Genomic DNA, 23,090 nt, shown 5'->3' on the forward strand with positions numbered 1-23,090 from the left:
GAGGTGTGAGGGAATTTACAGTGACCTGGCATTACAAATATTTTCGTAGGCTTCAGGGATTCTACTGTTAAGCAAGTTAAGATGCAGAAGAAAAATATATTTATGACAGTTATTGAGTATGTATTTTCTTGTTTTTGGTTCTTATTTCCCAAATCTCTCTCTCTCTCTCTCTCTCTCTCTCTCTCTCTCTCTCTCTCTCTCTCTCTAGAACGAATATAACTTACAGGTTCTGGGTCTAGTGAAGTCAGATGAAGGTTTTTACCAGTGCATGGCTGAAAATGATGCAAGGAATATGCAAGCCAGTGCTCAGCTAATTATCTTGGAACATGGTGAGTAGAACTGGGTTTTCCCAAATTTAACCTGCATACTTCATTAGTTTCTGCTATGAAGTATGTGGTTTGCTGTATTTCGGCTAGTCAGCTAATGGCATCTAATAGAATGTCCAGTCTGGTCCTTTCAATTGTTACGAGTGGTGTTCAATAATTTATCTACCTGAGCATAAGAGAAAGTAGCAAGCATGTTGAAACATGTCTCAAGGTTACTCATGCACAGTTGTGGCTCAGTGCGAGTCCATCATTCCAAGAGAGAGGATGTCTGGAGAGTCCTCATGTGAATCAAGTAAGAAAATGCTAGATTTGGAGCAACGTTCAGTGATATAATTTCTCAAAAAAGAAGGGTAAATCCAAAGGTTTTACATGAATGCATGCCTGTAGTTTATGGCGAGTCTGCCCCAATATCGTACAAAGTAAAATTTTGGAGCAAACAGTTTAAATGGGATAAAGAGTCCATTGAAGACGACCCTCACATCGGACAGCCTGTGGAAGCATCTTCCACAGGAATATACAAGAAAGTTGAAGATTTATTTTTGTCAGACAGACTAATTAAGGGGACGGCACGGTGGTGCAGTGGGTAGCGCTGATGCCTCGCAGTTGGGAGACCTGGGGATCCGGGTTCGCTTCCTGGGTCCTCCCTGCGTGGAGTTTGCATGTTCTCCCCGTGTCTGCGTGGGTTTCCTCCGGGCGCTCCGGTTTCCTCCCACAGTCCAAAGACATGCAGGTTAGGTGGATTGGCGATTCTAAATTGGCCCTAGTGTGTGCTTGGTGTGTTTGTGTGTGTCCTACGGTGGGTTGGCACCCTGCCCAGGATTGGTTCCTGCCTTGTGCCCTGTGTTGGCTGGGATTGGCTCCAGCAGACCCCCGTGACCCTGTGTTCAGATTCAGCGGGTTGGAAAATGGATGGATGGATGGACTAATTAAGGTTTCCCCAATAGCTGAAGAAATTGGCATCTCTCCAGGTACAGTTTGGAAAATAATTCATGAAAAGTCCGGCATGTTAAAGGTCAGTGCAGGCTTGATTCCAAGAATGCTGACACCATGTCAGAAGGCCAAGAGGCTCCAGTGCTGCCAGGAGAGCTTAGAGATGCTCCGTGAAGACCAAGTGAATTTATTTCATTGTTTGGTGACTGGAGATGAGACTTGGGTCTATCACAGAGATTCTGAGTCTAAAATGGAGTCAATGCCGTGGAAGCACAAGTCATCCTCCATCCCAAAAAAGTTCAAGACTGAAAAATCTGCAGGCAAAGTCATGGCAACTGTCTTCCTGGATCTTGAAGGACTTTTGCTTCTGGAGTTCATGTCACACAAGACAACCATAACTGGGGAGAGTTACACACCAACACGATGACCGCTTTGCGAGAGTCAATCAAGAAGAAAAGATGAGGAAAACTCACAGAAGGCATGCTGCTTCTTCATGACAATTCGCCAGTTCACGTGTCACGTCAGTCGTAGGCTGCCATCCGAGAATGTGGGTTCCAGGAGCTGAACCATCCACCCTACAGTCCTGACCTTGCTTCCTCAGATTATTTCCTGTTCCGTGTTTTGAAGAAATCTCTCCATGGACAGTGGTTTTCAAGTAATCAAGACATCAAGGCAGCTGTGACGTGCTGGTTGGTAAGGTCAAATAAAAGTTTTAAAATCATTGCAGGAAAACTGGATGAAGTGTATGGAGCTATCAGAGGACTGTATTGAAAAATAAAACAAAAAAATTTGTGAAAACTCTTTTCTTTCCTACTAAGGTAGGTAAATTATTGAATGCCCCTCATAAGTCTGGCATGGTGGTGAGGTAATGATGTATTGCATACAATTCTATAGTTACTCTATTATTTTGTCTTTTCTGTACTTTGGTATCTTTTCTATGTATGTAATCTTTAAACCAGCATAAAGTCTCTGTGTTGTAATTTCTAATTTTCGCTTTGAGCAATTAGACCATATTTTATAAGTGTTTTTACTATACTTCACAATTGATTAGAATGATGGTAAATCTGTATTCATATTTAAATGAAAGGGTGCAAACATTTCCATATTAAATTAGGTTGGATTAGAGTTAATATGGTAAGAATATGTTCCTTAACCGGATGCTGATTTCTTCTATTTTTTTGCACCAGTTTTTTTTCTTAGGGAAGCATGCAAATGTTTGAGTCCATGAGACTGAACAACTTTATGTAGATGGGAATTTCCAGGTGTTTTTTTTTTTTTTTTAAATCATATTGTGATTCAGGATTTAACTTTCTTAATGTTACAATAACAATGTATGCAACTGCTAGATTTTCTTAGCTTCAAATAGCAGAGGTTCTACTTGAAGCCAACTCACTAGACTCAATCTCCTACAAGTGACAGTAGCTCGCAGTATCTGTGGTACACATGGGTAATCACTCCTATCAGATTTCATAGTGGGCAAGGATGCAGATAAGAGAAGGAAGTGGAAGCAGGGCAGGCAAATGGATTTTCTGCTTTTTTTGAAAAAAATCTGCATTTGGTTATTTGGTGATTCTAATTTATAAAAATATAAATTTATTTTATCTTATGAGTTTTGCTTTATGTTGAATTTGCCTTTGATGTATTCTGTAATTTAAACTGATTACATTACTAAGCGTGCCTTTTGAAAATAGATCCATTGCCATGTCCATCTATCCTACTTTGTTCTTATTAGTTCGTATGTCTGATTGGCTCCTGAAAAATGACTTAGCTGTGAGTTTAATATTCTCTCCAGTTCATAAGTCTGCCATTTGTACTTTATGATCAGGTATATTAAAACACATTCATACATATTTTTGACAGTTTCGTGGCAATTTTTGGGTTCAACCAGATGGGCTGGTTGTCCCCAAACAGGTTGGAGCATTGCAGCACAAAATTTTATGGTTAGATGCCCTTCCTAGCACCAAAATTCTTTATTATCCTGTTATGACTCACTAAACCAGTTCCTGGGTAGGGGAAGGCAATGTTTGAACATGACATTTCAGTGTTTGTTGGAAAAAAAAAAAAATCAGAGGATCAATTTGCTTTGAGTAAGAAGCATAGACCTGATACAGATGAACTGTAAAAACATACTTCTAGTTCCTGTTAAATAAAGTGGAATTGAGGACTAGAATAAGGTGAAAAACCCATGAGTGCTTGGATCATTCCTAATAGGTGTCAAGTGCAAAAGTCAGTGATGATATAATAATATAATTTAAATTCTTTTACCAGCAAATTTACAATGTTTGGGTGTTAAACTGCGCCAGCATCCTTTTGCCACTTTTTCAACATCTTTTTATGTCTGACAAATTCAGGCCATTCTCAAGGCACCTTTTTTGAGAAGGTGCTTATTTGGTCACTCAGTGTATGTTAATAGCATGTTCTTTTTCTGGTGAACTCTTTTTTTTGTCTTTTCTTATTTAAAAAGTTTGTCTACTTAAGATGTTCCTGAAATGCATCCCACTTGCCAGTGCTTTGATTATTTTTTTACCAACAGTGCAGGCACAGTGCCGTGCTGCTAGAGTTGTTTTATTTCCCTTATTCTGGTATATTTTCAGTTACTCTCCTTATCCATTGCTTGTTAGTGTAGTAATCTTGCATGACAGACTTCAGTTTATTTGCCTTTCTGTGTTCCGTTCATTTCCAGTATTACCTCCCATTGTTTTGTGTGTTTTTTTCTTTTGAATTTTTTTTTTAAATCCATTGTGGTTTTGTTTGTGTTACGTTTTTGTTTTGTTTGTTTTTTTTTATCCCCTTCCCCTGTTGTTGGATATGTTCGCTACCACCTCTGCCCTTTGCACTTGCCAAGATGTTGCCACTCCAACAACCCCTTCCACCCTACTGATCAGTGCCACTAATGACCATGTAGCACAAGCAGCTGGCTCTGGACCAACGCCTTCAGCTCCTCGGGATGTCGTGGCATCACTGGTTTCAACTAGATTCATCAAGTTAACCTGGCGCCTACCAGCGGAACCCCATGGTGACAACATTACCTACACTGTGTACTACAAGCCAGAGGGCTCCAGCAGGTATGCATTCATTCCCCTTTTGTGCTGTAAAGTGTGATATTATATGTATGCTTCTGAAAGGTACTGAAAGAATCCTATATAAACTGCACAAAAATTTGTTTTTGTAATGCATGTTGAAAAGCAGTACTTCATGAAGGTATTCTGAAGTTTGATCTTTGTCCTTATTCCTATTATCACATTAATTAGTTAATTAATTAATTGACTGTTATACCTGCCTTGCACTTTCCACCTTGCACTTTTTAACTTGCACTGTGTTTTTATCACTCTTTAATTAGTATTGTTTTTATCAGTATGCTGCTTCTGGAGTATGTGAATTTTCCCTTAGGGATTAATGAAAGATCTATCTATCTATCTATCTATCTATCTATCTATCTATCTATCTATCTATCTATCTATCTATCTATCTATCTATCTATCTATCTATCTATCTATCTATCTATCTATCTATCTATCTATCTATCTATCTATCTATCTATCTATCTATCTATCTATCTATCTATCTATCTATCTATCTATCTATCTATCTATCTATCTATCTATCTATCTATCTATCTATCTATCTATCTATCTATCTATCTATCTATCTATCTATCTATCTATCTATCTATCTATCTATCTATCTATCTATCTATCTATCTATCTATCTATCTATCTATCTATCTATCTATCTATCTATCTATCTATCTATCTATCTATCTATCTATCTATCTATCTATCTATCTATCTATCTATCTATCTATCTATCTATCTATCTATCTATCTATCTATCTATCTATCTATCTATCTATCTATCTATCTATCTATCTATCTATCTATCTATCTATCTATCTATCTATCTATCTATCTATCTATCTATCTATCTATCTATCTATCTATCTATCTATCTATCTATCTATCTATCTATCTATCTATCTATCTATCTATCTATCTATCTATCTATCTATCTATCTATCTATCTATCTATCTATCTATCTATCTATCTATCTATCTATCTATCTATCTATCTATCTATCTATCTATCTATCTATCTATCTATCTATCTATCTATCTATCTATCTATCTATCTATCTATCTATCTATCTATCTATCTATCTATCTATCTATCTATCTATCTATCTATCTACCTACCTACCTACCTACCTACCTACCTACCTACCTACCTACCTACCTACCTACCTACCTACTTTTTAACACATCTTGTACTGTGATACTAATTATTCAGTAGTACAATAAAGAACCATGATACCTGTTGCGAACCATACTGTATGTGTGAAATACAATATTCTGTGATTTTTTAGTTTCTGTTCACTTGAAATTACTTGCTTGAAAATTCAATATTTGGCATTATACAGATATTCACTCACTGAACAAATTATTAGGAACCCTTAGGTACCCCTGCTTATCTATACAATTAACTAATCATACAATCATGTGGTGGCAGCACAAAGCATAAAATCATCCACATACAGGTCAGGAGCTCTAGCTCAATTTTTTCAAACAAGTGCTAAATGTTGAAGCTAGTACAGATGTTTCAAGAAACAATTATTTTGTTTGATTATAAAGTATACAGTATATATGCTATTTTTGTAACTCTTTTTGCCTTTTTCCTCTTTTGGAAATTTCCCTCTTTTGTTTCCTGCCTGAAAGGGAACGGATTGAGAATACAAGCCGACCAGGAGAGCTTCAGGTGACAATACAGAGTCTAATGCCAGAAACAAAGTATGTCTTTCGAGTTGTAGCGCACAATAAGAATGGACTTGGAGAGTCTTCCACTCCACTCAAAGTGTCCACACAACCTGAAGGTAAGCTTTTTTTATGCATTGTCTAGATATAGAAATATATGCAGCTGTGCTTAGTAATTGTAATGTGTGTCCAACAGATGGTGTTCCACAAATGTTAACACTACTGCAGACTTCTTGTACACAGCGTTCTATTCCTATTAAAATCAAATCTTCATGAATTCATGAAGGTTCATTTTGGTTCTTGTATTATTGCAATTTGCCAGCATTGTCATTTTAAAAATAAAGTACTCCAACACACTACAAAGTTAGAATGTCTGTCCAAGTCTAGTAGACATGAGCTTTTGAAGGTGGATTTCTACTAAATTTCATAAAGAGTATAAGCTAGACCGTTCAACTGAAATTACTTATATTTGGCTGCATGGTATGGAAATTAATTGGGACAAATTGAATCAAGAATTTTTCTTATTAGGCAGAAAGGTTTGACACATTTTTGACTATAGCAATACAATTTCAGCTGTAACTTCAGTCAAATATAAAAGGGATAAATCATCATAATACATTGCAGAAATAAATAGCAATATTAAGCATTTCCAAAAGTAAAAAGCCATTATTTTTTGACTCAAGTGTTATGATATCAAAACATTGGGTCCCTGGCAATTCCTACCCCAGCCAATCAGGTTTATTCCATATTAGCAGTGAAATGTAAATAGTGAAAGCTGCAAAAATTATTGTCTTAATTTGAGGTGCATGTGGAAATTCAGTTCTTGGCCATGTTGCATAGTCGTATGTGTGATTTAAACCAAAAAACTTGAACATGGCAAAATGTATTTTCATACATATACAGAAATAATTTTAGAATGCGTTACAATAATTATTTTCTCTACAGTTGCTTATACATCAAAATGAAATGATAAATTTGGCTTCAGCAGTAGCTGCTCCTGATACCAGATGCTAGTGACATCTGTCAGTGCATTGTTTGGTAAAGACGCCAGGGCTTCAAGGCCTATATTGAATTTGTATTTATTTAAATGTAGCACCTAAGAAAAATCACAAACGACAGTTTTCTAAAAACACAGTAGTAGCACTGATGTTTTAGAAACCAAGTAAAAACCTGAGTAGCATATGAAGTATTCTTGAAGCGCAGGTCCATGGCTTAAGGAGCTGGGGCCCGTTTTTGAACAAATAAGTATGGGATGTGCTCGCACTGGGGAGTGGAGTAGGTTTGAGCGATCTGCTGAGAAGATGGCTTGTCTCTCCAGGTTGTTGCGAGGCGGTCAGGCATTACCTTGCTGACACATGCAAGCTGTCTGATTGTCAGCTCAGGGTGGCATTCAGCCGATCACACCTGTATCTGCTCCCCAGCCTATTAAAGGGAGTGATGGATCAGAAAGGGGAGAGCCGAGAACAGAGGTTAAAGGAAAGAGAAACAGGCAGGAAGACTGGAAAGAAAGCTGGTGCAGGTACGAAAGAGAGTGAACGAGGAGGCAGACAGCTGTGAAGAGAGCCCCTCAAGGGAGTGGCTGGCCACTGCTCAGGGGCTGTTGTAGAGGATTTCTCCAGCTGAGTGACTCAGGGAGCTGGAGTAACCAAGTGATGCAGGCTAGCTGCAGAAGTCCAGGAAGACAGCGGTGGTTAGCAAGGTTTGGACTGGGAGCCCCATTGTGAGTACCATGGCCTTTGGAGACCCAAGCCTTGGGTCAGGAGTGGGAGCCCTGTTGTAGTCATGGAGTGGCAGGGATTAAACCCGTAGAAGAATGATGGTGCCTGCTGTCTCCTTGGGTGCAAGGTCCTGTCAGGATAAGCTGAAGAGATCGCCATTTTAGGGGATGGCACCAGGACTCATTTTTAAAGGATAACCTCCTGCACTGTTGTTTGTTTTGTCCTCATTTTGATGCCTTTGTTTATTGGATTGGTTTTAACCTCCACCTTCAAATATTTTATGAATAATTTATTTATTGAAAACGTTGCGCTGCACTAATTTGAACGCTGTTCTGATTTGAGGATTGTTTTATAAAGCACTTTGGCTTTTATCCTTTGCAATGTGCGAGTGTTCTCATTTGCTCAGCTCATCCCTCCGAAACATTATTGGCAGTGCGAGTTCCAGAGACTCCCGTAAAGAACCAGTAGCGTGGAGCCGACCTGTACTGTCACAAGTACTTCACATAGCACCATATTTATCACAATGTGATATGATTTCAGCATTAGGATTAAACCTTGCTCCAAAATCATTTTCACCTCTCTTCACTAATGCATCCTTTGTATCAATTCAGCTCCTCAGTAAAATTTACTACATCAGCTTAAAGTGGTAAATTTCAACTGTAAACAAAAACCAGAAAATACATTTACATGTATATAGTATGAAAACATAATCAAAAGAGGCATGTAAGCAATGATTACAAAACAAGGCACAGTACTGATTTAATGATCCCGAAGTGGGGTTTATATCTGATTTGTTAAATAAATAAATGTCTACCAGTGGGACCATGCTGGTGAATATAGATGTTGTGGATTCTGGGAGATGGGCCGCAGTGGCTGCAGGTTTTCATTCTTACTATCCTCATTAGTGACCAGTTTTTGCTGCTAATTAAATTCTTTTGCCTTAAGTTTTAATTAACTTGAAAATAAAAAAGGTGATGGTCTCGGTAAGGTGGATCTCTCCGGTCACCAAAACATTTTGTCGGTGTTCTTAGAAAAAACAGGAAAATCAACAGTTTTTGAAATGTCTGCTGTGACAGAATGTAAGCACAAACAAGCCATGGAATTAAGAATTTCATTTCTTTTTGGCTGTCATTTAATGAAGAAAGGAATAAATTCAGAGGACTGAATCCTTAAAAACAGGGCTATTAAAATGAAGGAAAAAGAAGTTAATTTACAGTGAAAACTGGTGACTGATTTGGAAAAGGGTTAGAATGAAAACCTGCAGCCACTGCGGCCCTCCAGGCCTTGAGTTTGACACCCCTGCTCTAGAACCCTCCTTGGACCCAGGTAATTATCAGAGAATCTCAAGTAACAACCGCTTTATTAAGAAAAAAAAAAAAATGAACAATCACAAGAAGGATAAAAGCTACCGAACAAGAGGGTAGAACAAGATGCTACAAAAAGCAATGAAGAACTAATGGATAAAAAGTGCTATGAAAAAAATCTATCAAAGAAATTTGCTAATTCACTTAGTCTGTCTGGCACTATTATTGGGCATATCAACTTAATGTTGTGCATGCTATACCAAAACCCCAAATTGTAGATTATTCAAACTATTTATATAATGTTAATTAAATTGATTTGTGAGTCATACCCAATAAAAAGTATGGTGTGTCCTCTTATGAGCAACATTAACATTTTCTGACTGAAATACCATACTAAAATACATTGAACTGGTTAAAAAGCTTTTTTTTTTTTTTTTTAACTGAAAAGCACCTCTAAAACTGTTACCACAGAGTCTCTGGCAGACACAGTGGCACTGATACTAGGAATGCAGCTGAAGTGTACCAAATACTAGGACAGGCATGGTAAAGCGTGTCATTACATTAAAAAGAACTGGCCGCTCTGTCAGCACTTAGTTCAAGAGTGGAAAGATGGGGTTTTTGCCTCCTCTTCGTGTAAAACTTAGAATGATTAAATATTCTGTGAAAGTGAAGATTTTCAATATTTGAAATGGGTGTTTCCATATGTAACTCATGCCAGGAATTAAGGAAGGCATTTTTGCTGATCCAAAAATTAGGCCCATCATCAATGACAAGTGGTTTGAAGATCTGTGTGTGTGGCCAAAGAAGTCTCATGGAAGGCATTCAACCATGTTGTTAATTTTCTTGGCAACTACAGCCAACACTACAGTATGTCCTGCAGATTAACAACATGCTTCAACCATTCAAAACCATGAAGTGCAGTAAAGTATGTTAATAAAGATTAGTTTTCTGCATTCACATTTGAACTTCTTCCCCACTTAATGTTAGTGGTCAGTGACGGACATGGTGAAATGTTTCACCAGGATATTGTTGCCATGAAAAGTGGTATCAGAGCAAGTAGAATCTATGAATGTTGGCCAACTATTGTTGCACAGTGAAATGGTAAGCATCAGATGCAGAGTACAAATGAAAATCAGCCACAACACATTTAGCTCAATTTAACTAATGCAGTGTGTCAGCGTCATTAAGTGATTAAACACACTAAATTCCTGTATGATACAGTTGGTCATCTATCATAATCACCAAAAGTTTTCTGGAAGCAAAACATTAAAAAAAAAAAAAAAATTCTGTGATCCATTGTATGTTGTTCAGTCCTACGTTGGCACAATGACGTGCTATGAGGATAGGTTCTGGCCCCTTGAGATTCTGATTTTGATTAGGGAAGTTTAAGACGGCCATGTTATGTTAGATTTTCTTCAAGTTTCACAGAACAAAACATCAGTCTAATCATAGCCAGCTGGTAAACAGGAATGTCTCTTTAGGCAGTTTTGTCTCTTGAATCTATTGTTGTTGGTCTGTCTATCCATTTATTTCGGTATTTTCCAATTCATATATTTATTACTATTCCAAACACTTTTGAGCTGCCCTTAAGCTCACTGAATGGGAAGGCCTGACATCTCACCTGCTGCTTTGTGTAAGTTCTCAGGGTATATCGTTTCCCTTTTTGCAGAGTCCTATTTTTATCATTCACATCCTATTCTATTTTGAAAAGAAAGCAGGTGTAGCATTTGTTTTTATAAGTTTCCAAAGTTTAAAAAAGGCGTTACTGTCTCTTCTCAAGGTTATTTCAGTTTTCACAAACTAAAAAATTGATTCTGAAAGGATACGTTCACATTACAAGACTTATTGGTCAGTTGCCTTTTTTTTTTTTTTTTTTTGCTCAGATCGGATTTGCCTGTCTTGTCACTATATATTGATAAGTACAAGTGACCACTATCTAACTGTAATATGAATGCATCTGTCCTCTAAAACTGTACACATGAGCTTATTGATACATTTGTGCACTGGTCATCTGTGTCACCACTAACAAAAAAGTTCACTTTTGTAAGATGACTTGTGGTATGAAAACCAACAAAAACGAATGCACTAGTAGCTATTGTGCGCATTACGCTTTGCTGTGGAAGACAAACAGTTAGTCAGGTTTACATGATTAGGTTAAAAAGATGAAAAAAGCCAGACGGCTCACTTTTTCTGTTTTTATAGCTATCTATCAATTGCTGCACCAAGAGATGTTTGAGTACGAGAAAGGAGCCAGCATTAGTAGAACCTTGACTGTTGTCACAACTATAGTTCTCCTCTATTGCTGTTTTGTCTATGCATATAGGCAAAAAAAATGCATAAATTCTGATCCAACCGTTCTCATTCATGTTGCGTTGCCACATATCATAAATATATTGGATCTAGGACCACATATGAAAGTGACTCAAAATCTAATTTGAAGAAATCAGATTTCTGTGTCCATACAGCCCTGAAAACATCAGAATTGTCTTGCATTAAGACAAAACAAATCACACACACTGCAATAATCTATTGTTCTACCCAACCTCATTGTTATAATTTAATTGATAACCTACTGTATACAGTGGTACAAAATCTCAGGGGTATCACAGAAAACAAATCATCAGCAATGATGGGTAAAGTTAGTGAACCTCAGTGATGTCAAATCAGTACCGATGCACATTTGAATATGATATATGGACATCCTGCTTGAAAATGTCAGCATTTATCTAATTTCTTTAGCAGCCACAATGTAGCTAATAATACAGCAGCATTTATACTAGGCTATATTCTAATAACATTGGTAGAAAACAATACAGTTTATTTTTGTATAGCCCAAAATCACACAAGGATGCCGCAATGGGCTTTTAAAAGGCCCTTCTTTTTGACAGCCCCCCAGCCTTGGCTCTCTAAGAAGACAAGGAAAAACTCCCAAAAATCCTTGTATGGAAAAAATGGAAGAAACCTCTGGAAAGGCAGTTCAAAGAGAGACCCTTTTCCAGGTAGTTTGGGTGTGCAGTGGTGTCAAAAAAGGGGGGTAAATACAAAACATAGAACATAGCACAAGTAATCCTCAATCCAATATAATAGTACAATAGAAATATTACAAATACACAGCAGAATTCAACAGTAGATGATATTACATAATGCGATTTGAATTTATTCAGAGTCCTGGAGACCTCAGCCATTAAGCTGTCTCCCCCATTTGGCCACTCCACAGCTGAATCAGCATTAGGCCAGTCAGTCCAATTAAAGGACCCCTCTACCCAACGATTCCTGCGATCCTCCATCAGAGGTGACTTTACCTTTGTCAGGCAAAATAACTTGGTAATAGGGCAGTGCCACCAAGTGGCACATCTGAGAACCAAGAAGAGAAACAGAATAAGTGAGGGTTAGTAAAAATTATACCTGTGATATTAATTATGTTTTAATGCTAATGACTAACAACAGAGAGCAGTCTGTACAGTTAATCAGCAGCTTTAGTCAGGATATGCTAAACTGAAGTAGTGAGTCTTCAGCCGGGATTTGAAAGCTGAGACTGAAGGGGCATCTCTTATAGTAGCAGGCAGTGAACACCGAATTGCAGTAGCCAATCCTACTAGAAATGAATGCCTGAATTAATTTCTCAGTATCTTGCTTGCTTAGAAAATGCCTTCATTTCCCAGCATTTTTAATATGGAAGAAACATGATTTAGACAACTTTGTAATGTGCACTTTAAATGACATGCCAGAGTCAAAGATAACTCCTAGATTGTGAGCTGATTCAGAAAAATTAATGGTGGTTTCATCGGAGTTAAATGTTGACAAAATATTGTGATCAGCATCATTCCCTCCAATAATTAACATCTCTGTTTTATCTGTGTTTAAAGACAAGTAGTTCTCATCCATCCACTTCTTTAATTCACTAACAAAACTCATTAAAGACAACATCGGAGAAACTTTATTTGGTCTAAAAGAAAGGTATTGCTGGGTGTCATCTGCGTAGGAGTGAAAATTAACATTGTTTTCTAATGATAGATCCCAGTGGAAGCATGTAAAGTGAAAACAGTAAAGGTCCCAGTACTGAGCCTTGCAGGACAACATATCTTACATCTGTGTATAATGATGGAGTATTGTCAGCACATTTCTGTACATACTGGAATCGATTCGATAAATTCAGGCAAGGACAGTGTCTGTAAGCCCAACATCATTTTCTAGCCTATGCAGTAAAATAGAATGGTCAATGCTGTCAAATGCTGTGCTTAAGTCTAAGAACATAATTACAGTGGAGTTTCCTTCATCAGAGGATATCAGTTAGTGCCATTTCTGTACTATGACCAGTGCGGAAACCAGACTGGAATTTCTCAAATGAATTGTGATGTGTAAGGTGTGACTAAAGCTGATTGGCGACTATTTTTTCAAGTATTTTAGAGAGAGAGGGTAAATGTGATATGGGTCTATAATTATTAAGTATGTGTGGGTCAAGGTCTGACTACTCCGGAACAGCATACTCGGCTTCTTAATAAATTACCTTATTTGCTATAAATTGTATGGTGATAAAGGAACTGCCTTTTATACACTGCACACTCTATACTTACCAAGTGATATGAGGAAACTGACATAATACTGTATTGAGTAAGGCAGATAAAGTTTTAATGTCTTACTCTGTGTGTGTGTGTGTGTGTGTGTGTGTGTGTGTGTGTGCGTGTGTTTGTGCGCTGTGTGTGTGTGTGTGTGTGTGTAATGTGAATGGTTGATAAATTGGGATGTTTAGTCGGAGCAAATGAGTACAGTCTCAGATCATTGGAGAAAAATATTTTGATAATATGTATATTCTGTTTTGTTCAATTACAGTTCAAGTCCCTGGACCTTCGCCCAACCTGCGTGCATTTGCCACTTCCCCAACATCCATCACTGTGACCTGGGACATGCCGCTGTCAGGCAATGGAGAGATTCAGAACTACAAGCTATATTACATGGAGAAAGGAATGGGCAATGAGCAGGTAAAAAAAACAAAACAACCTGAAATAATTTTCAGTTACTTAAAAATGTCTGTGAACAAAGCATGTCTGCTTGATTATGTTAGATAATACTGTATTTAATAAAACTTTTCATTCTTATGATTTTAGATTTATGTTTCTTTTGAAATAAATAGCTGTTTTGAAAGCATGTAGCAGCTAGTGAAACCATGGTATAATCAGTTTATAATTTTGATTTTTTTTTTTTATGTTATCAACAGATATAAAAACACTTTATAAAAACACATACACAGTATCAAGGCTAATTAATCACTTTTCAGTTGTGAAATTCTCAGTATGTAAAATGGGTGGTTTACCTACAGACCAGTGTGTGATTCAGAGTAGATGATTACAGATAAAAACAGACAGTTGACCTTTTCCTCATATGTCTGAGCCAGTGTTAATTGCCTTCATGCAGATTAAGAATGCATTTATCTATGTTTTTAAGAGTGTGAAAGTGACAGTTTTATATGTCCTTGTCAATGTCACTTGGTATAGACCATTATCTCTCCCATAATTCATGCGTGTTAGCAAATGTGATTTTTTTTCTCACCTTTTCAGGCTGTAGTATGTGTATAGTCTGCAGAATTTAATAATGTCACTGAAATGTGTTGCTTACATTTTTAAAATGCATTGTTTTGCTGTGTTTTACTAGGCATTCTTAGAGTGCTTCATTTGGTGATACTTTTTTCATGCTGAATCTCCCTTCCTTTCAAGGATCCACATCTAGAATTTTATTTGCCAGTGTCTTTTTGTGATCCTCTAAAAATGGCCATTTAGAGGATATCACATTATATGCATGCATTTATTTTTGTAAGAGCTTTCTTTTTTTTTAAATTGGTGTGATTATAACAATCTTTTTCCGCTTCAGGCCTAAAAACACAGGTCTTTTTGGTTCTTTTGAGACTTTTTACATTTTTGTTTGTGATAGAATAATAATACTTTATGTACAGTATGTATGAATATGACTTCCCTAACAACTTGGAGAAAATGGAACAGATGGAAAAATTGCTGCCTGCTTTGGAGGGTGAAATAGTTTAATCTGTACATTTACTAAAAACAAAGAGTTTCCATTTAGTGAATTTAGTTTTAAATTCTAATAATAAGAAGGCAGTCTAATAGTGTACTAGAGTTTATTACATTAGACTGAACATTGAGCAAGAGGGACTCATCCTAGAAAATATAAAGAGTTGTAAGTGGATGAAGTTCTATAAAAACACCAAAATCAAGATTCAGTAGGGTCTAAGCTAGAGGTGCAAAGAGAGTGTTTAGTTTCATTTCTATTCCTGCATACATTTTGGAGTGTAAGTTAAAAGTCATATTAACAGAGGTTTATGACATATGTAGAAGAAATATTTTACATGTATATTTGTGCAATATATGTATTGGAAACAACTGCCTTACAAAAATTTCTATATTCAAAGAGAGCTTTTTAATACAATGACGTTGATTTTTTACAGTTAATAAAGAAAGAGCTGGCCATTATTTTCAAATGCACACTGATAGCATTAATGCCCAATCATCTTCTCAATCATACTAAGTCCTCTTTACTGGAGGCTGGATAATTGGGGTGGGGCTGGATGCTGGTTATTCATAATTCTAGTCTTTAGTTGTTCTTACAGCTGATGCTGCTTTCAGGAACTGTTCTCATGGTATCTTGCTGAATAAGACAATGCTGATTCCACAGGCTACAGCGAGATATAACTGTATGCTAAGTATTTTGGTGTTATTTGAATAAAAATGTTAATATTTCTGATCCAAGAACATTGAAAAATGTTTTCCTTTTAAAATATTAAATCCCTTCGCACCTCTCCATTCAGCATCTTTTGTTTTGTAATTGTGTCGATAAGCACAAGCAGCCTGCTAAACCATTCCCCCACCACCACAGAAAGGGCAAAAAGCTCTCCCTACTTAAGCTTTGATTATCAGGGAGTGAGGTACCTAGAGTTGTATAGGATAAATAATGCATTTCATGTGTGTTCCGTGTCTACAAAGATCTGTGTAAGTGTAGGTTGATAGCTCCAAATGTAGTTGTGTGTCAGTGTGCTGTGCTTATCCAGGGCTTGCACCTGCTGTGCATCTGATGCTGTTATTATCTGGCTTCTTGTTAACCTGTAATGGAAATATTGGGTCCAGTTAGAAGGAAACTGGATGTGGACTACTTGTCATGGAAGAATATATATATATCTAAACAAGCTGCTCAGAAAATTAAAGGAACACTTAGAAAACACTTCAGATCTCAATGGGAAAAGAAATCATGCTGGATATCTATACTGATATGGAATGGGTAATGTGTTAGGAATGAAAGGATGCCACATTGTTTGATGGAAATGAAAATTATCAACCTACAGATGGCTGAATTCAAAGCCATCCCGAAAATCAAAGTGAAAAAATGATGCGGCAAGCTAGTCAATTTTGCCAAAATTTCATTGCAGCAACTCAAAATCGTTCTCAGTAGTTTGTATGGCCCCCATGTGCTTCTGTGCGTGCCTGACAACATTGGGGCATGACCTAATGAGATGACGGATGGTGTCCTGGGGGATCTCCTCCCAGATCTGGACCAGGGCATCACTGAGCTCCTGGAAAGTCTGAGGTGCAATCTGGCGGAGTCGGATGGGCTGAAACATAATGACTGGGGGCCAGTCAATGGTATCAATTCCTTCATCCTCCAGGAACTACCTGTATACTCTCGCCACATGAGGCTGAACATTGTCGTGCACCAGGAGGAAGCCAGGACCCACTGCATCAGCATAGGGTCTTACAATGGGTTCAATGATTTCATCCCGATTCCTAACGGCAGTCAAGGTACCATTTTCTAGCCTGTAGAGGTCTGTGCATCCCTCCATGGATATGCCTCCCCAGACCATCACTGACCCACCACCAAACCGGTCATGCTGAACAAAGTTACAGTCAGCATAACATTCTCCACGGCCTGTTCAGAGCCTTTTACATCTGTCACATGTGCTCAGGGTGAACCTGCTCTCATCTGTGAAAAACACAGGGCATCTGTGGTGGACCTGCCAATTCTGGTATTCTATGGCAAATGGCAATCGAGTTCCATGGTGCCGGGCAGTGAGCACAGGGCCCACTAAAGGACGTCTGGCCCAGAGGCCACCCTCACGAAGTCTGTTCCTGATTGCTTGGTCAGAGACATTCACACCAGTGGGCTGCTGGAGGTCATTTTGTAGGGGTCTGGCAGTGCTCATCCTCTTCCTCGTTGCCCAAAGGAGCAGATACTGGTCCTGCTGATGGGATAAATACCTTCCACAGCCCTGTCCAGCTCTCCTAAAGTAACTGCCTGTCTCCTGGAATCTCCTTCATGCCCTTGAGACTGTGCTGGGAGACACAGCAAACATTCTGGCAATGGCACATATTGATGTGCCATCCTTGAGATGTTGGACTACCTGTGCAACCTCTGTAGGGTCCAGGTATCGCCTCATGCTACCAGTAGTGACACTGACTGTAGTCAAATGCAAAACGAGTGAAAAAAACAAATGAGGAGGGAAAAATGTCAGTGACCTCCATCTGTTAAACCATTCCTGTTTTGGGGGTCGTCTCATTGTTGCCCAACTAGTGCACCAGTTGTTATTTCATTAACACCAAAGCAGCTGAAACTGATTAACAACCCCCTCTGCTATGTAACTGACCAGATCAATATCCCAGATGTTTCATTGACTTCATGGTTAAGGTCTAAATCCCCCTCTACACATGAAGAATAGTTTCTAAGTGCTGTGGGTGCTTTAGTATTTTACAAGACCTCCGTGTAAGAGGAGAGACTATTTCCATTAGGTTTAGCTGATTGTAAATAGATTTTTGTCACAATCTTGATTACCACTAACACACTTCTTGAGATAGATAGATACTTTATTAATCCCAAGGGGAAATTCACATACTCCAGCAGCAGCATACTGATACAAAAAACAATATGAAATTGAAGATTGATAATAGTGCAGGTAAAAACAGACAATAACTATGTATAATGTTAATGTTTACCCCCCCCGGGTGGAATTGAATAGTCGCATAGTTTGGGGGAGGAACGATCTTCTCAGTCTGTCAGTTGAGCAGGACAGTGACAGCAGTCTGTCGCTGAAGCTGCTCTTCTGTCTGGAGATGACACTGTTTAGTAGATGCAGTGGATTCGCCATAATTGATAGGAGCCTGCTTAGCTCCCGTCGCTCTGCCACAGATGTCAAACTGTCCAGCTCCATGCCAACAATAGAGCCTGCCTTCCTCACCAGTTTGTCCAAGCGTGAGGCGTCTTTCTTCTTAATGCTGCCTCCCCAGCACACCACCGCGTAGAAGAGGGCGCTCGCCACAACCATCTGGTAGAACATCTGCAGCATCTTATTGCAGATGTTGAAGGATGCCAGCCTTCTAAGGAAGTATAACCGGCTCTGTCCTTTCTTACACCGAGCATCAGTATTGGCAGTCCAGTCTAATTTATCATCCAGCTGCACTCCCAGGTATTTATAGGTCTGCACCATCTGCACAGAGTCACCTCTGATGATCATGGGGTCCATGAGGGGTCTGGGCCTCCTAAAATCCACCACCAACTCCTTGGTTTTGCTGGTGTTCAGGTGTAGGTGGTTTGAGTCGCACCATTTGAGATCGTGAAAGGTAAAATAACACAAACTAGGATAAATAAGTTGTACCTCATATCTGTATTTCTATAAAAAAGTTACACCTAATGTCTTGTTTTCATACCTGTATTCATACCTGTATATCTATTAAAAAAAAGTTGCATGTAATGTCGCATTTTCAAATAAAATATTTTTTGCAGTTTAAGAAGCTCCGTTTTTCAGTACAAGTATTGCCAAGCTATGGTCACAGAGTTGCATGAGAGATGGGGTTGAGTCCAGGTTTTCATGGAAAATACAGGTGTTTTATTATTGTATAGTAAAGGCAGGTACAGTCTCAAGACTTCATTCAGAATAGGAGCTTTTAGGAGCTGCAACACGGGAGATCGTCCTGCTTTAGTTCCCTTCTTCAGGTTAGAAGAACACCTGTGGCAGACATGGTATGGAGAAGAGAGATCAGGAGAGTATGAGGAAGAGCAGATCAGAGACTGGTCTTAAATGTTAAATATTGTGCGACAAGCATGGTACACGGTAAGCCTGATACCGCAGAGGACATTCAGTTGCTTTGCCCTTGGTTTACTGTTTACCAGCGAAACAGCAGAGCAGCTTTGGAGCTGTCCTTATGCCACTGCCATTAGACATGGCGAATTGCCAGCAGCCCTGTTCACAATACATATTTTCCCCATATTCATTATAATGAAATATCCGTTTTAATGAAATATTTTTATGGTCCAGTGAGTTTCATTATAACAGGATTCCACCTGTATATTCTAATTCACGTCATTTCTTGTCCACCTGTGTAGTTTTTGCTGCCTAGTTTATTTCCAAATACGGTGACATGCAAACGTTTGAATACCCTTGTTTGAAATGTCTGTTACTGTGAATAGTTACGTGAGCAGTAACTTTTGAATGCCATTGCGTATATATTTTTGCATTATCTATTTAAATTAAAAATATATGTATATCTACAGAAATTTACAAAGCACTGTGAGTGATTAGCACTGCTATCTCACAGCTGTAGCCTCCACAGTTCAAATATCAGCCAGGCTGTTGTTTTGTAGAGTTTGCAGGATTTCTCAACATCTGTACAGGTTTTGCCCAGTGCCTTCAGCTTTCCTCCCACAGCCTAAAGGTGCGTTTATCAGGCTGACTGGTCACTTTGAATTCATCTGATGAGTAGTAGGCCTATGCTGTTAACACAATCTCTGGACAAATCTACACCCAGCAATTGTGATCTTATATAAATATTAATGTTTGGAAAAATGGATGAGTGTGTTTCCAGAACTGTTTAATAAATTAGGTAATGGTATAAATAACATTAAAGTATACTTTTTTGATACTTCATATTTTTCTGAGTTGATTTTAATTCTCTACCCATCTGCACAATGTACATATCTGTTCTTGGATCATGTTTTATTATTTGATATTAATCACTGTCAAACACCACATCCAGTGTGGCAAGTTATGACCAATGAACGTGTTACACAGAAATGATTATTCACAACCCAGTAAAAAATAATGCTTTAATATTTTAATAAAATACCCACTGTACTAAAATTTCTGTTCATTGTTACAGAAAAAAGACCTTCACTAACTCTCAAAATGTACATTTTTAAATTCCACTACTTATTATCCTCCCACGCCCATCACACTTCTTAAATCCTGCCTTCATGCCACAATCCCGACTATTATAACAATAATAAATACATCCGTTGACACCGGCTTTGTACCAGCCACTTTTAAAATCTCTTCGGTAACCCCAATGTTAAAAAAAAGTCTGGTCTTGATGTGGTCAGTCTTAACAATTTTCAGCCTATCTCTCACTTACCTTTTTTGTCAAAAGTTGTTGAGCATGTTGTAGCTTCCTAACTCACCAATTACTTAACTTCTAATAATTTGATGGAACCCTTCTAGTCTGGTTTCAGAGTGCAACACAGCTGTGAAACTGCCCTTCTTTGAGTAACCATTGATTTGATAATAGTAGCAGACTCTGGACACAAGGAGTTCTTCAAGGATCTGTCCTCTGCCCTCTGCTCTTCTGTATCTATATGCTTCCCCTTGGCCATATTATTCATAGCTTTGGAGTGGGTTATCATTTTTATGCAGATGATACTCAACTCTGCTTTAGTGTTAAAAGTGAAACATCATCAGAGGTTTCTCAACCCACAATTTGCCTCAGTGAACTGAAACCTAGATGCACCAAGATTGAACTCCTGCAAAATGGCACTAAAGGACGATTTAAGAAAATGAGCTCCTTTTCAGTCAGTCTTGATAGTGATCTCATTAGACCACCTTCTAATGCAAGGAATCTTTGTGTCATGTTTGATTCCTCCCTCTCTTACTCCACCCACATAAACCACATTAAGAAACTTTCTTACTTCCATCTCTTTAACATATCCTGTGTTCTCTCTTTCCTCTCCTTTTGAAATGCTGAGAAATGTGTCCATGTTTTTATCACATCTCGCATTGATTATTGTAACTCCCTACTGGAAGCTGCCACTTCTAATCATATAAAGAGCCCTTACATTAACCGGCAACAGCGAGAACATCACACCCATCCTGCTTTGCTTCACTGGCTCCCTGCGTCTTACATATATAATATAAAATTCTCTTATTAACCTACAAAGCTTTAAATGGCCTTGTACCGGACTACATCAGTGACCTTTTCCATCTCTATCCTCCTGTTTACCCAGTAATTCACCCTCTGATTCTGACAATCTTGTTCCCCATACTTACCTGCACTCTATGGGTGACCGGGCATTCAGCTGTGTAGTGCCCAGGCTTTAGAATGACCATCTGAAATTGATTAGATCAGCTGACTCCATTCATTCTTTAAAAAAAAAAACACGTAAAACTCATCTGTTCAGGAAGGCTTTTACCTTAACCTAACTCTCTGCTCCTTCTTTCAGTTTATCTTTCTTTCCAGATGCTCAGGAGAAGTTGTGTGTGTGTGTATTATAACATGAATTATGTGATTTGTTCAAGCATTTATTTTAGTATTGAATTTAGTATTATCCATCCATCCATCCATCCATTTTCCAACCCGCTGAATCTGAACACAGTGTCATGGGGGTCTGCTGGAGCCAATCCCAGCCAACACAGGGCCCAAGGCAGGAACCAATCCCGGGCAAGGTGCCAACCCACCGCAGGACACACACAAACACACCCACACACCAAGCATACACTAGGGCCAATTTAGAATCGACACCTCTGGTTTATTCTTCTATGCAGAAGCTATTTGTATTATTTTGTTTTAAGCAACCTGAGAATGGGAAAGGCGCTATTTAAATGAAAGGTATTATTATTATTATTGTTGTTATTATTATAATTTTGTAGGGAATTTAATTCTCATACCTTCTATATCCAGTGCACCGAATCAGTATTCTTACCTTACTTATATTTGAGATATATATAAAAAGAATAAACATAAAATATCTAAATAATAATAATAATAATATAAATAGTAATATTACAGATAATTCATGCTGTCACACTGTTTACTGTTTCGTGTTGTTTGTCTTGCTGGTCAATTTTAATAATTTCTTTTAGAGGTGAAACTAATGGAGAAAAAATAAAGTTTTGTATAACTGGATTGGATTCACAGAAAACCTGACACCATGTGTTTAGACTGTAGGAAGATATCTGTGTGATTATGAGGAGAGTTTGAAATTTTCACTGAGTGACACCCCTGCTATGTTTTCTTATTTGTTATGTAATTGTTTTTTGTCTTTGTTTTTTCTTTCAAGTTTGTTGATGTTGGAAGTCTATCTTATACTATAAATGGTCTGAAGAAATATGCAGAATATAGTTTTCGAGTGGTGGCCCACAACAAGCATGGTTTAGGAGTATCTACAGAGGATGTTGTGGCAAGGACATTTTCAGATGGTAGGTTTGAAAAATGACTGCTGTTGATTTTATTTTATGCTAACTGAGAAGTTAAAAAATATGTAGACATCCTATTTTTGTGTTTTATTCTTATTATTATTGACTGATTTAATCAGTTCTAAGGCACCTACTATGAAGTTTTGCTTCTTCCATAAACTGTTTGACTCTTACGCAACTGATATTATTAGCACACTTTCTCATATATGAAATAAAACCTGAAAGAATGTAAAATAAAAATTTTGCTCAATAAGTCCTCTCAGGAGCACATATTTAACAGCTGTACACAGTGTGAATCAAAAGGGAAGTGTTCCCCCCTACAAAAACAACTGATGCTCAAAGGGAACATAGCAGAAGAAGAGCCATCTAGCAGGTGTTGCTAACATTCATATTTGCTTCCATTCAGTATTTGGCAGAGAATAACTGTGCCTTGCATAGGACTCATTTGAAGTTATACTTACTGAAAAGTGGCAACTTTTGGTCTCATTGAAATGCTGGCTAATTTTGTCAATACCTCTCAGAACTATGGCAATGGCCTCCCTCTCGCATGTCGTCTCATTCTGACACTTGGGCATAAAGCTTTTAAAACACTTTGAGATGAATGATCAATG

General features: G+C 38.0%; 1 protein-coding gene across 7 annotated transcripts in view; it reads left to right on the forward strand.

Annotated features, from left to right (window-relative positions):
- Nucleotides 1–23,090, forward strand: part of LOC114667840 (neogenin-like) — a 434,801-nt gene that overhangs the window by 343,982 nt on the left and 67,729 nt on the right. For 4 of the 7 annotated variants that reach the window (XM_051920818.1, XM_051920813.1, XM_028823342.2 and 1 more), the window contains exons 7-11: nt 209–329; nt 4,102–4,321; nt 5,969–6,123; nt 13,857–14,005; nt 22,344–22,482. In XM_051920818.1, coding sequence (XP_051776778.1) covers nt 209–329; nt 4,102–4,321; nt 5,969–6,123; nt 13,857–14,005; nt 22,344–22,482 — 784 coding nt within the window. The remainder of the gene's footprint in view (nt 1–208; nt 330–4,101; nt 4,322–5,968; nt 6,124–13,856; nt 14,006–22,343; nt 22,483–23,090) is intronic. The other 3 variants (XM_051920819.1, XM_051920816.1, XM_051920817.1) reach the window with 1 other exon arrangement.

The sequence above is a fragment of the Erpetoichthys calabaricus genome, chromosome 17 (genome assembly GCF_900747795.2).
Source record: "Erpetoichthys calabaricus chromosome 17, fErpCal1.3, whole genome shotgun sequence".
Taxonomy (NCBI): Eukaryota; Metazoa; Chordata; class Cladistia; order Polypteriformes; family Polypteridae; genus Erpetoichthys; species Erpetoichthys calabaricus.